The sequence below is a fragment of the Archocentrus centrarchus genome (assembly GCF_007364275.1).
Source record: "Archocentrus centrarchus isolate MPI-CPG fArcCen1 chromosome 18 unlocalized genomic scaffold, fArcCen1 scaffold_23_ctg1, whole genome shotgun sequence".
NCBI lineage: Eukaryota > Metazoa > Chordata > Actinopteri > Cichliformes > Cichlidae > Archocentrus > Archocentrus centrarchus.
Window position 1 is genome coordinate 2,865,021 of NW_022060145.1, and position 14,567 is coordinate 2,879,587.

Consider the following 14,567-nt stretch of genomic DNA (forward strand, 5'->3'; position numbering starts at 1 on the left):
TCATCTACAGCTGGTCAATACAAAAATCCCCCATAATGCTTTTCAATAATTTGCTAAAGGGCTGCAACATTGTGGGATTAAAGAATTAGTTTGGTTTCCCCAAGGCTCATGCGCGCTATCTACCACGTGGTGGCAGCACAGCCACAGCTTTGACTGTCCTGCAGACTCACGCTTGTTCCTGTGACTCAGTGGCGAGGCTGGGGCCTCAGTGTAAACACTGATGTGTGTGTGGCCCTCAGCGGGGCCCTGCCACCCGGCTAGTCCTGCAACCCATCAAGCACAGCTGCCCGATTTGAAGATCCGGGACTCTTCTGTCCTCCTCCTCTGTCAGCTGGTTGGACGCTGAAGGAGAGGAGCACGTCCTCCCACACAGGGAGAGGGGATTCTTTTTGTTTAGACTGCGCAGATGCATAAGGTGAGGCTGGTCCAGTGATCATGCGCGATATCATAATTCTCCTTAAAGGAGAGATTTCAGTCTTTGCCTGAGGAGCGCAAGTTACTGTTACTGTGTTTTCAACTTTATCCCTAAAATAGTGCCATAACTTTCTTTAATGTGTCCGCAAGGAGCCCATGCTGTTCTGTGAGGCACATTTCTTTAAGAGTAACCGCGCCTGTAGGATATATCTTTGTTGGGACATTTGAATAAAAATCCTCTCTATAACCCTGTCTCAGTGTGATGCTTAGTAAATACATTGAGGGCGCTCTTGCTCTTTCATCACTTTCAGGGCGCACGTTGGTGAGCATTTAGAGAGCTGGTGGTTGGGATTGGGGGTGGGGTGGGGGGGGGGGTTCTTGTTCGGTGTTTGAAAAGAGGCAGAATAGAGAGCTAGGGGTGTCCAAAGGTCCGAGTTAGGAGAGGGTAGAGGGGGGGCTGAAACTCTAAAAGGAGGAGGAAAGAGGTGGTGCTGAAAGGGACTCGATACCGCCCCCCCCGAAAAAGCCTGGAAGAATTGCGCTCCGTCAGTGCGCACTGCCTGCCAGTCGGAGGATGGGGATTTTTTTTTCCATTCATCCGTGCCCCTTTTTCCCTCCTCCTCCTCCTCAAACGAGCCAGTCGGTCTGTCAATGTGCTGCGAGCGTTAGGACAAGTCAAACCAGTGGGATTTTGAGGCAGAGAGACGGAAGAGATAACGAATGAAGCGCTTTTCCATGACCGAGAAGCGACGCGTCCTGCTCTCTAAATGATGCACCGCATCAGATAATTTCTAGCAGGGACTGATGCTCATAACTCGCATCTTTTTCTTTTTTTTATTTTCTTCTATCACTTCACAACTTTCACGTTGGCCTGTGTGTGACATTATTAGAGTGGAGATGCTTTTCTAGCTGTTTGATTGATTCTTTTCAGTTTCTTTGAATTAATTCTTGGATTTATCATCGATTTGGATCCTTTTTGTTGTTATTTTCCAGCTTATCTATTAAGGATTTACAACCCGTGATCAACCTGTATGCTCTATTTTTTTCTTTTTTCTTTCTTTTTTTTTTTTTTTTTTTAGAAAGAGGCCAAAAAGGATTGTAATGCGCACTTACTGAGCCCGCCGAACATCAACATGTTTTTATGAGGATGGAGCTGTGGACACGAGTACCATCTTTCCAATTTTAAACGTTTTTCTCTCACACTTTTGACCTGATTTTGATTGTATCCTTCCACCACACTGACAGTATTTCCTTTTCATTCCTGCCTGATATGTTGGAAGGTAGATATTCTTGCAAGGAGACACGGTAATGGGAGAGAAATCGCACAGAGTCGGCACAGAGAACAAGGGAACATTGTTCGAAAAAAAAGACAATCAGGGCGCACCGAAAGGCAACAGAGTTAGATCTTGGGTGGCGATAGTCTCTTTTTCATATAAATATTTTGATTCCGTGGAGTAACATCTGAGCCGAGGAGCGCTGTTTTTGGAAAAACAAAAAAGGACAAATTAACGGGGAAAGTCATGGGATTGGCACAGAAATAGTACAACTGTGGACGCGCAGATATCGTTTTTGGATATCCAGACGCACGGATTGAACAAGTTTTTCTCGCACATTTCGGTGCGTGTGCTGCGATCGCTTACAATTCGCTACATTTTCGGATTCATGAGGTTGTGTAGCGCAGGCTTTCACTTCTCACTTTGACTGTCTTTACCTATAGCCTGATCGGCTGTAGCCACACGTCTATTGTTTTGAGAGTCCCCGCGCAACAGCATCGAAACCACAGAAAAGATCGCGCTTTTAAATGGGGCTGCATATGCTGGGTGTCAGGGTTGAGATGGCGTGTCGAAGGAGTGGGAATGGATTGGGGATCCTGCTGGTATTCTTACTGGATTTACTGGGAACGACAGCCAGCAACCTGGAGCCCATCTACTGGAATTCCCTGAACGAAAGGTAAGATCACTTGCAGACCTCACAGTTTCTCTGGTTGACTAATTGCAGGTTTGATCTCGAAGTTCTCCAAGCCATGCTGAGGGAAAAGATGAATTTTTTTGTTTTGTTTCATTGCATGTTAGAAGTGTGAATCGTGAGAATCGTGCAATATTTAATGAATCTAAGCAAATCTGTGTGCAGTGCCGAGCAGTAATGCAACATGACACAGACGACAAAGAAGAAAATAAAGTTGGATGAGGGCAGAAATTCACCACTAAGTGCAGGCCCTGACTGAGAATATAGTTTTTTTTTTTCTATGAGGGTTCACATTTTGACAGGTTGTTGTACTGTCACACCATTCCATCATTACTGTTTGCTGGAGAGGGTTTAGAAATTCATTACAGAGTGCAGGCCTACAGCAGACAGCCCCTCTTACTGACCGTACTAATGATTTTTTTCCCTATCAGGGTTCCTTTTGGACAGTTTTTTGGGAATGTCTTTAAAAAATACAACACGCCACAATTACATCATTATTGTATCCACCCTCAGCACTGTTTGTTCAATCTAAACAGTGTGATCTGATAAATGCCTACACCTTGAGCTGCTCTGAATCTGTCCCGCTGATTATTGTGCATAGTCCAGCTGCAGCTCTTCTTAAAGTCTCTGTGAGCTGTAGGCTGTAGATGGAAGCTGTGTGTAGGATGATAAAGACTTGTGTGATGCTCTAATTGCTGTTGCTGGATGACCTTGATTAAAGTCCAGGCCCCCTTTGGCCCTCAGGCCTCTCAAACACCCAGTCTGCACACTTTGCACATGCTCATTTGCATTTTTTTTTCTTTTCCTCGTGGAGAAGGTGTCAGGCATTAGCTGAGGAAATGCCATTTTAAACACCCCTCTGCTGTCCAGCCTTAATGACTGACACCACTTTTCTCACACCTCTGCCAATTTCCCTGTGTCTGAATGGACCTGCTGGCTGTGAGGAGGGGGTGGGGGTGGTATGGGGGTAATAACAAGGCAGCTTGTATGGAGGGGGGGGGGGGGGTGACACAAGGATTCATTTCAGCAAATTCAAGCTACATTTCTGTTGGCAAATTGGAACAATGATATTTTGCAGCATGATATAAACACTTCTGTGCAGGCTATCAGCATGAAGCACCGGTCCAGAATAGCTCCCATTTCTTCTAAGTACACTTTATATTAAAAAAAAAAAAAAAAAAAAGAAACACAAGAGAAAATTGACTCACTTATACCACCCCCCAACCCAACCCCCGACAGCTTCAACTCACACCCGTGCCAGGGGCTTTTTCAGAGACTAACAGGTTTTTAATGCGTCCATGTGCTGGAGGCTATGTCCTGCCCAGTTTCTCCACCTCTCCACAGATGTGACTGTGCGTGGGCCCCTGCTGTGGAGCCAGGCATGAAGCCCTTAATGAGGGCTTTTTGTCAGCAGTGGGTGGATTCGCCCGACAGGGAGTAGAGTTGGACACAGGAGGGTAATTTCCACTGAGAAGCTAACAGCCTGGGCTTTTGAAGCCTTACAGGTGATTCCACGCTATTGTCTCCTAATGGAGTTTAGTGTTAGGTGGGTGTCAGGGCTTAGTGAATGGGCCCGGCGTGCAATTAGACGGGTGGTGGCTTTGACGCCACACTCTGCTGTCATTTCCACAGATTTACTCACTCATATATCCAAAATACAAAGCCTTTTTGTATACTATGAAGCTTATTCACGAAGCTTACTATTCATAGTTAATCAGCTTAGTCATTCCTCCAGTTTATTTTCTTGGCCCTTTTTCATACTGTCATGTACTTGTTTCTCCTTGCTCTACGTGACAAGAGCAGTCTAGTATCAGCTGCCTCGGGGCAGAATAGGTTTTGGCCCTGGGCTGAAATATGTTAAGAGCCCACTGCTTGTCTAAATAGCATGCATCTTCCAAGGACAAGCTTCTGGAGCTCACACACACACACACTCATGCACACTGACACACACACACACACACAGGTGGTTTCAGAAACGAGGCGAAAAGTAAGCAAAAGCTGTAGCAATCAGAGCGCATGTATGGTTCACATCTTGTCCGTGTAGCAAATGGAGTGTCACATTGTTAACCTCTAGACCTTTGCTGCATATGCTGCTTTGAAGTTTCGACCATCCACTTGCGGATTCCCCTCCACCCCTCCACCCCTGCACCCCCCATCTTTCTTTACGCCCGTGTGAGCAATCTTCTTCTCTACCTCATTGTCTGTCTTATATTCTCTCCTTCTCATGCTGTCTCTATTTCCTCTAGGTCCCTGTTATTTTTTCCGCCCTAGGGATGCATAAATCTGCATCAGCCTAATATCAGTATTGCAGATATCGGCTGATATCGGCCTAGCTAATTGTGATATTGGCACTCTTGCAAATATCAATTGTGTCACGTCAACTATGAGCTGGCTAAGTGTCCAAAAATAGTGATGAAAAGCTGAAAAACAAAGTAACAACATAAACTATCTGAAAAAATTGATTGAATTGTTTTAAACATCCTTACTGGCACAGACAACCCCCCCCCCCCCCCCATCCATTATTCTCTCCCTCTCTTCTGTACTGTCACTTTCCGTCTGTCTCTATCTCTACCTCGCTCCATCACTCCCCCACCCGCTTCGGTGCAGTGACCAGACGTAGCAAATTGGAAACATGTGTCACATCCAGCCACTAATTATGACGCTACAGCAGCCACTGACGCACCCAAAAATGTGTTAGGGATGACAGAGGTGAAGAGGAAAAGGAGGCATCTGTGGGTGCAGCGGGGAGGGGCTCTACTACCAGAGCAATTCCTTAAATACAATATCAAAATGCACCGGGACATCCACCCTTTTATAGACTGCTCTGTGAGGTTGATATTACTGCAGCCTGACAGAAAGAAAGGAGACAGAAGCGTTCGGGGAGGAATATAAACAGAGACAGGTGCTGGGAGGTGAAAGAGAAACAGAGAGAGCGGTGGAGAGAGAGCAGAGTGGGGGTAGAGACGGTCCTAACCCTAAGTAAATCAATACCTGTTAAGTCTCAAGTGCCAATACAGGTTCTGCTTGAGGAAGAGGGAACTGAACCAGAACGATCACCTTGGGACGAGCTCCTCCTCGGACATATATTATCCTTATCTCAGCATCTCCTATTATCGGCCTTACACGGCCACCCTAATGAAAGATCGAATCTTACATTACTGCTTGGGAGTTTGGGTGGGGGAGGTGGCATGGGTGTCGGGGGGGGGGGGGGGGGGGGTGGCAGGTGACCACTACACATACACACATACACATGGGATCACACACTGGCAGGTCACATTGGTGGACACACACACACACACACATAGAGAAAAGGAATCCAAGTGGAGTGATGTTGGCTTTGGTCACTCATCTGATCAGGACATATGGACTTTTGTAGTTTCTGGAACCTTTTTGCAAGTCTGATTTCAGCGTCTGTTCTTACGGCCAAAAGCCCTCATTCACCCCTCCTTTAGCTCACAGCCTCTCCCCCCTTTCCTCTCCTCTTTCCACGCTTTAGTAAACGACTGTAGATTATTGTAAACGGCTGCTGAGGGTGGGCGTCTCCTCGTTTGGCGCTTGCGGTGACTTGTAATACAACTATTCCCCCTAAGATCCACATTAAAATTTAATCCCCCCCCCTTCCCGTTTCTCAATAATTCATTAATCGCTGGCTAATTGGCGCCGGATAAAAGACTAGCTAACTAGGCTAAGTGTTTCAACTACAGGAAAAAAAAAAAAAAAAACTAGTGGAATCACCAGAAATGCTTTTGGTGAGATTATTCTGGGAGCGAGAGAGAAATAGGTGTTAGTAGGTCAAACAGGGTGTCATATCAAAGAAGCAGCATTCCAGCATCCGTTTACTGATTGTTTGTATGTTTAAAAGCCCACACCCATTTACACCCATCCTGTAGGTTTTGACTTCATGAATAATTCATGCTCTGAGGCTTTTCTGGGCTGTGTGGGTAAGTAAGCAGGAGCCTGGTAAGCCTACACGCATCCTTAGGCGAAATGATTAGACAATATCCACTGGGTACTGTTTTTATTTTTGGAGAGAGTGTGGAAAAAAAAAAAAAGAGGAATGTGGCGGAGAGAGGAGACGGGAGTAAAATAATATGGACCATATCGCTCAAGCTGCCTGTTAAAGCGAGCAGGCAGTAGCCCCCCCCCCCCCCCCCCCCCCCCCCCCCCCCCCCCCCTTTTTCTCCCTCACTCTCTTTCTCTTCCTACCATCCCTCTTCCCCCCTCGGTGAAAAAGAGGAGTGTGTGTAAGTTTACGAGCTGAGAGCAACAGGAGCTGTGAAAAGAGCTTTCAGCTGATGTGGCGGAATGGAAAGGCCAGGGGAAGGAGAAGAAGAAGGCAGCCAATCCAACCAGAGGCAGCAATCTTTTCTCCTTTCCTTTCCGTCTTTGTTCAGGCGGATGGACACACAGGTATGGGGTTTGACTGTGAAAATACAGACACGCAAAAACAGATGGATCTATTGCAGCCGCTCATGTCTGCACACACGCAGAAGTAAATGAGCCTCGGGAGGCTCGACCTCCCCCTCCCCATCACTGTTGGACACATGTGTAAAGAGTGTGTGGTCCTAATGTATCTCCTTTGTTGCATGTGCAAGTGAGCATTACACACACACACACACACACACACACACACACACACACACACACACACACACACACACACTGCTACCTCTAGATAGTAAACACAGGAGGGCAGATGCGCGCACACGCACACACAGGAGAGGTGAGGAAATTGGCAGGCGTCACGGACTGTTGTTCCACTCGGAATTCATTCATTATTTTATCACTCAATTATAAGTTTATTTGGCAGGGGCAGCGCACATTCATCAACATCATAACAGCTATAAAGCGCTGTTGTAAATATGCCGGGGTTAGCTAAAGAACTAATTTACTTCCCAAGTCCCTTGGGCTTTCGAAGTGACTTTGGGATTTTTGGTAATTGTTAAAAGTGCTGATGATTAGGATGAAGGAGATTAAAAGCGTGTGGCTGGCTGAGCTAGTTGAAAATATTGGAACACATGCAAAAACAAGCAACTTTCTCCCCTGCAAACATGCACAACACACACACACACACACACACACACACACACACACACACACACACACACACACACACACACACACACACACACACAGACAGGCATACTAGTGGTAACAGTAATCCAGGCTGGAGGTCTGAAGGGGTCACATGTGTCCCCAGCATCACTGGGCAGAGTGCCCTGGGTGGCTGAACCCATAACCCCTGAGTGAGGGCCGCCAACACACACACACACACACACACACACACACACACACACACACACACACACACACACACACACACACACACACACACACACAGAGGCCTCTCATTAGCTTGCTTCACAGCACACCCTCCTAAGCAGGATCATCCAATCCTCCTGGCAGCATTTGGACTGGGCCAGGTCAATCCCCCTCCCCCCCATGGGTGACACAGAGGAACAGAGTGGTGGATTGGGTGGGAAGCCAGTACGAAAGTGTGTGTAGACTTTATACGCCAGAGGTGTGTGCAGTATAAGTGCAACCTCTGTCACTGTGTTGAGCAACTCCTCTATCCTGCCTTTTACTTGCCCTTGAGTCTTCCTCTAGCCGTTTCTTCTCTTTCCTCCTCCCCCCCCCCACCCCCCTTCCCCCCCTCCTTTGCTCGTCAGTTTAGAGACTCCCAGCTCTGCGGCTGCATCTTCACAACATTTGGGTTGGGCTCGTATTGCAGCAGCTACAGCTAGCTAAACAGGATAGCAGCGGGAGGCAGCTGACACTCTTGTCATTTTGTGTGTCTGGATTCTGGCTTGTGACAGAGGATGTGGTGGCATGTGTGTGTTTGTGCCCTGAATACTAAACTGTGTCTTGAGATCCCTGAGCTCTAGGCTGTTCTGTGTATGGTGTGTGCAAATTCCCTTCCTATCAAGTGGTATAAAAAACTAAAATAATAATAATAATAATAATAAATCTAGTTGGTCAAATAGGATTTTTTTTTTCAACCTGTGGTGTGTCTCAATTTATATATGTACTTTTGTTCAAACACTTTGATGTAGTGCGCTACGAACACTACTTGTTTGTCTTTGTATAAGGAGGTTTTTGCAAATTTTTCCCTCACAACCAGTGGTTGCAAGTGAATAAGGCGTAAGACTGGGACCTTATTAACTTGGCCCTACATTGTCGCGTGTCCAGAATGGTGGATAAGCTAATGCCGTGTGATTAGCGGTCACATGACTGCAAAACCTCAACAGTATGTGAATTTTAACAGGGTGATGTAGTCTCAAATTGTGCGTTGGCGATGTCACGCTAGCTACTGGATTTTGTGAACATTTGTGAATTGTACCTCTCACCTCACATAATACTGAATCCCTTTGTGCTGAAACTGATAATTTAAATGCTGAAAAAAAAAATGCCACAAGACATATAAGGTGTGGTTTTATCTGAAAAATACGTCACTGTTAGCTAGCTAGCTAGCTGGCATTAGGATCACCATGGGAGCTGACAAATGGTCCTCTTCCTGCTGGCTGAACATTTTTTGATGGTCCCTTCTTTTTCACTGTGCAGTCAGTGAAAGGTTCCACAACCAACTTTTTAACAGTTAAGAGTAAATACCATCCAGGTGTTTCATGTAGCCACACTTAGTATGAATGCACGTATGCAATAAAAATACCACAGCATTGTTTACAACATGTTTTAGTGTCCAGTCTTGAAAAAGTGTTGATTCCCAATGACACCAGCTGAGTTATTCTTAGTGTGCCGGCTGACTTTATTTCCATGTTTTAAGGCTAGATTGTTAGCAGTAAAATTAACTGGTAGGAAGAACATTTTGTAACACCTGTTTGGTGTTTCTACAAGTATTCTCCCCTCAGGCAGTCGAGGTGGAGTCCTCGTTTGCATAGACCTACACAGTTATGCAGAACTTGTAAAATACAAAACAAAAGACAAATGCTTGTGCCCTTATCTCCCTCTCCCAACAGCCAGAATGCATTCCAGTTGCAGGCTTTACATCCTGTCACTTTCGTCAACACCACAACTCCATCACTCTCCTCTCGCCATCTCCCGGTGGACGTCAGCGCGGCAGTTTGATTGGTCGCAGGCTTGAAATGGTTTTGTAACTGAATGCTAAAAGCGAGAGTGTGTGTGTGTGTGTCTGTGTGTGTGTCTACACACAAGAGAGACAAATGAGCGGGGTTTGTCAGCGGACAGCTGTGCCTTGTCACAGCTGAAGTTTTGGCAAACATCTTCGACCGATATGAGCAGGAGGGCAAAAATAGAAGAAGTGGGTGTTGTCAGGGTGAGATGAGGCAAAGATAGAGGAGACAGGAGGAGAGTGGGGAGATGACAAGCTTGGAGAAAGGAAACAAAAAAAAAAAAAAAAGCTTGAAAGACAGTAAGGGAAGCCGAGTGAAGAGGGAGATGGATTATTTGGCAGCATGGCCAGGTCTGACAGAGGTACTGGATGATGTGACATGCCCCAGCTAGTGAGAGTGACTGATGATCTATAGGTCACCACCATGACTAGCTGCTTCCTGCTCAACTTCAACCGAGCCAGCCCCTCATTCCTCATTACTGACACGTCCCATAATATTTATCCCTGTGAAGTCCAGCGTGAAACCTGGTAAGCTTTGAAGGAATTCATTGACTTTTTGAGCAGAATAAGCTCTTTGATCAACTTAGCGTGGAGCGATTAAGAGACTGGCAGCTGTTTCCCCTCTTGGAATTTACTTCTACAGTTTATATGATAAGATGAGACGCTGCAAACGCACACTGTGCCTAAACGTCACATAAAGTATGCTCACGAAGGCAGAAATGGTGAAAACGCCTCGTACCGGGACAACACGTTGAGTTAATTTGCCAAAAGCCAAATCAATCCCTTTTAAGATAAAGCTGCCGTTCCACTGTATAATCAATACTTGAAGTTCACTTTACTCCAGGATAAAATGCTGTAATTTACATTTATAGGTGAACCCACTTTGTCTCATCTTGTATCACCGACTTGTGCTTCGGTTTCTGATTTTCACCATATTACACAAGCGTTGCTCTCAGTACTGTGTGTGGGCGAAAACAGGGATAATAATACAGCAAAGATTTTCTTAGGCGTTGTAAGAGTCATGCTTCATATTCAAAAGTCAACTTGCATTCTGGTCTTTTGAGGCTGCAGTCAAATGATGTCTCTGCCTCGTCTTTGATGGATTTCATCCCCCGCAATCATTCCCATTCTTTGATTCAGTGAACTATACTCCCAAACCTGACATTTACCGGGACTCTTTCCTTTTCATTGTACTCCAGTATAGGAACACAATCTCCTCAAATCGTGTCGGGGATAACAAAAATACACAGTCAAACACCGAAATGAACCCAGAAGTGCAATACAGCCAGCCAGTAGCTGCATTTGTAAGTGATGAAGTTGTTACAGGTGGAGTTTTCTTTAAATATCTCATTTTACATTTATATTTTTGGCATAAGACGCCGTTATCCGGAGATTTGCAGAAAGCACACGGAGCCGCAAACGAAAGCAGACATGAATCACTCTGCCTGCAAGGGGCCTGGTTACAAAGCAGAACAGCTATTCACTGCTGAACTACAAAATGATGCATGGCTTTTATTTGTGTTTGTGTGTGTGTGTGTGTGTGTGTGTGTGTGTGTGTGTAGGGAGGAGGGTGATGAAGGGGGTGTGGATAGATGTTTGGTCTCTTGTTACTCCAAAGCATCTTAGCTTTAAGATAATCTTTACCCTCTTCACTTACAATGGGTCAGAGATGATCTTCGTGGTAAGAGGCTTTGGTGGGGAACCCTGTGCCGGTCTGCCCCTCTGCAATAACAGCCAGTCATCTTGAAACTCGGCCTAGTAATAAACGACCACATTTATTACTCCACATATGCACAGTCCTTGCTTCTCCACCTCAGATCTTTTGCAGTATTCTCCACGCCTGACTCCCACCACCTTGATGATTTTTCCAGGCTTCACGCTTTCTTCCTCCTCAGATGCTTGTGCGTGTGTGCACATATGCATACTTCTAATTAGGAGTTAAAAGACCGTACAGTAAGTGTAGTCCATCTGGCTTTGGCATTAGCCCATTGTTGCTATAGTCTACGGGGGAAACTGACCTTGGCGAGCAGTGCGGGGGGAAAAAAAAAAATCATGCTTCATTTCCTGGGTTCTGTAGAACATTTAATTTAAGTGGGACTGACATTAAAAATGCATCATTATGATGGAAATGGAAGATTAGGTTGAACTCTTCTGTTTTCAGATGCACAAGGGCCTCATGTGAGGGGAGCTTAGCAGCCACTGAAAGTTATCACTTTATCTCAGTTTATAGAAATCACATGCTGGGATGGAAGTGCTTATGGGCACGTCTCGAAGTCAGCAACCTTCTCGGTGACCCCCCACCCCCCTTCTTATTTCAGGTCTATATAAACACATAGAAAGAGAGGCATAACTGTAACTTCTGTGCTCATCAGTTGTAAAAACTGCATGTGTAAAATCATAATTCAAAACCTCTTAAAACTTGGTGACTGCTGCACTGGGTGTTTGCAGGTACACGTCTGCATGTTGTAGCTGTCTGCTGCCACTTGAGGGCAGTGTCAAAAATATGTGGATTAACCAGTAATGTGGGCTACTCTTTGTCTTTGTTTGTGCTGTTTTCTTTAGTTATCCTCCCACCATGGGAAAAGGCAAGGAGTCAGGAGTACAAAAACTTCTTTGTGGCAGAGTGAAACAGACAAATAAAAGTGTCCACTGCAACCTTTGTCTGTGCTTCTCATCCATGCTTCTCTGATCTTTGCTGATCTTTTGCACTTCTTCCTCTTTGTGGTGAACTCTGATGCTCATTATTTTTCCTGCTCGAGCCAGTCAGCATTGAGCCCATGCGGCAAAGTTATTATAGTTTTTTTTTTTTCCCTTTTTCATTAGTTTTAAATGAATACATTTAAATAGCTTCAGCGTGTTTCCAGATAGGGTTCAATCACTTCAGTGTAGTTTTTTTTTTTTATTTAAAAATGCAACGTTTTAGTCGATATGTTATTGCTTTTAGCTTTAAAACAACATGAGGCTATTTATTATCTATTAATAGATAATAAATAGGTATAACAGACTACTTTGTGAACTCAGTTGACTCACAGTTGTGTAGACTCCAGTCTGCTCTGAGTTGTGTTGTTGACATAGTAGACCAAACTGTCAAAGACTAAAACTAAAGACACTTCCTGAACATGTGCACAATGTTATCTAAGTTCATTGGCTGGCTATTTTTTTTTTCAGTTTACTAAAGTGTTTTCTTTCCATTATAGTTTTATTTAACTAAACCAACCTTGCCGCCCATAGCTCATCACAGGTGATTGACTTCAGTGTTGCACGGCGAGCAACACTGTGTGTCCTTCTCCCCGCGCAGTCAGAGAGCTGCGCAAAAGGGATATTAAAGTGGGGCCATAAGTCTGCTGTGACTTCCAACTAAAGCCTCCAAAGCTCGGTAATTCACACCACGTATCCTGTTTGTGTGATTCAGAAGACAGGAACAATTAGTCGCAGTCATAACTGGTTATACCAGATCTAGAAAAGCTGTAGCAGCAAAATCCCTAAGTGTATTTAGCTGAGCTACGGTTCATGTAATTGCTTATACATTCTACTTTTCATTTTGCAGCAGGGTGCGTTACTTTGCTTTTTAAAAGTTTGACACCAGTTGAAGTGCTGCATTGTTCTCTTAGACAGGAAAAAAAAAATGATCCAGACTCTCAGGTTTATGAACCCCTTTCAGACCTGCGATGAATAAACTCAAAAATGCATGGCTGTCAAACTAAAACAAGGTGGCTTCTCCCACTTCCTGAAAAGCAGACATTTTCCCGATAGAAGTATTCCACCCTGAAGCACTGATTTAAGGCTGTGTACTAAAGTAAACTAGCTGACTGCCTCCAAATGCTCTTTTTCTTTTTGCAGCGGCATATAGAGTGCACTGCGGTGCTTTGTTGTCTAGGACAAGGAACTCTAACAAGATCCATCTTGTATAGCAAGAATGGTGAAGTGGATTGTTGTTGCCCCTTCCACATCCCATCATCTGATACCCCAGTTCTGGCCACAGTACACCGCTCTGTGTGTGTGTGTGTGTGTGTGTGAGTGTGTGTGTAGGTGTGTGTGTGTGTGTGTGTGTGAGCATCAAGCGACAGAACTGCTTTCTAGCATTTTTTTTTTTTAACTCCTCTCTATTGCTTTTGTCCTCATGTCTTGCAGTCAACCTTAACACACTCCAGCATTCATATATATACACTGGCTTACACACATCCAGGCATGCACAGTGACGAGCTTGTATACACACACACACACACACACACACACACACACACACACACACACACACACACACACACACACACACACACGCACATGCATGCACAGATGAAAAATGTTATTGCTCCCAGTCCTGGAAAAAGTCCAAGTGGAGGGGTTGAGTTTCTGAGGTGCACTCCGCCACCCCTCCTCTTTCTATCAGTAGCATATCCCTCGCTCCCTTCTTCCAGTCGTTCGTCTCCACTCTTTCTCTCTCTCTCTCTCTCCCTCACTTCTTTCCTCCTCCCTCTGCTCCTCTGTGAACAAAAGAGCTCCCCTCCCAGAGCTCCCACTGAAAGCCCTCACACACACTCGGCTCGCTGGCTTCACACTCTCCCACACGCACTCTTAGCCCTCTCGTCGTCTGTAAAACCAGTCCACTTCTCCGCGCTAATCCCCCTTTCATTTCTTTTGTCTTTCCTTTTACTTTCTCTCTCTCGCTGCCTGGCTTGCCATCAGTGTAAGTTTCCTCCACTACATATCCAAGCCGTTATCATGTTACAGCTGGTTGGCAGACAGTAAAATTTATTCCCTCTTGTGCTCTCTCCTTTTTTTTTTTTGGTTTAAATTGCTCTCATTTCTTCCTCCTCTTATTTCTCCTTTTCCTCCAACAGCTCCTTTTGTCTCTCTTCTTCTTTGTGGGTGGTTTTTTTGATCTGTAGTCTCTGCTTCTCCTCATTCGCTCATCATTGTCCAGCAGTAAATAGGCCCCTCTGTAGTAAAGACAGAATGAATGATCATGATTGCCTATCACTGCAGTGTAAGAGTAATTTGGGGGTGACTGTGAACCAAACAGAGCATGGCCTGAACACACACACACACACACACACACACACACACACACACACACACACACACACACACACACACACAC

General features: G+C 45.1%; 1 protein-coding gene across 1 annotated transcript in view; it reads left to right on the plus strand.

The window, feature by feature from the left end:
- Positions 1–1,508: 1,508 nt before the first annotated feature.
- The window catches only part of efnb3b (ephrin-B3b), a 91,277-nt gene continuing 78,218 nt past the window's right edge, over positions 1,509–14,567 (plus strand). Inside the window, exon 1 of the mRNA XM_030722733.1 lies at positions 1,509–2,364. Coding sequence (XP_030578593.1) covers positions 2,216–2,364 — 149 coding nt within the window. The 5' untranslated portion in view covers positions 1,509–2,215. The remainder of the gene's footprint in view (positions 2,365–14,567) is intronic.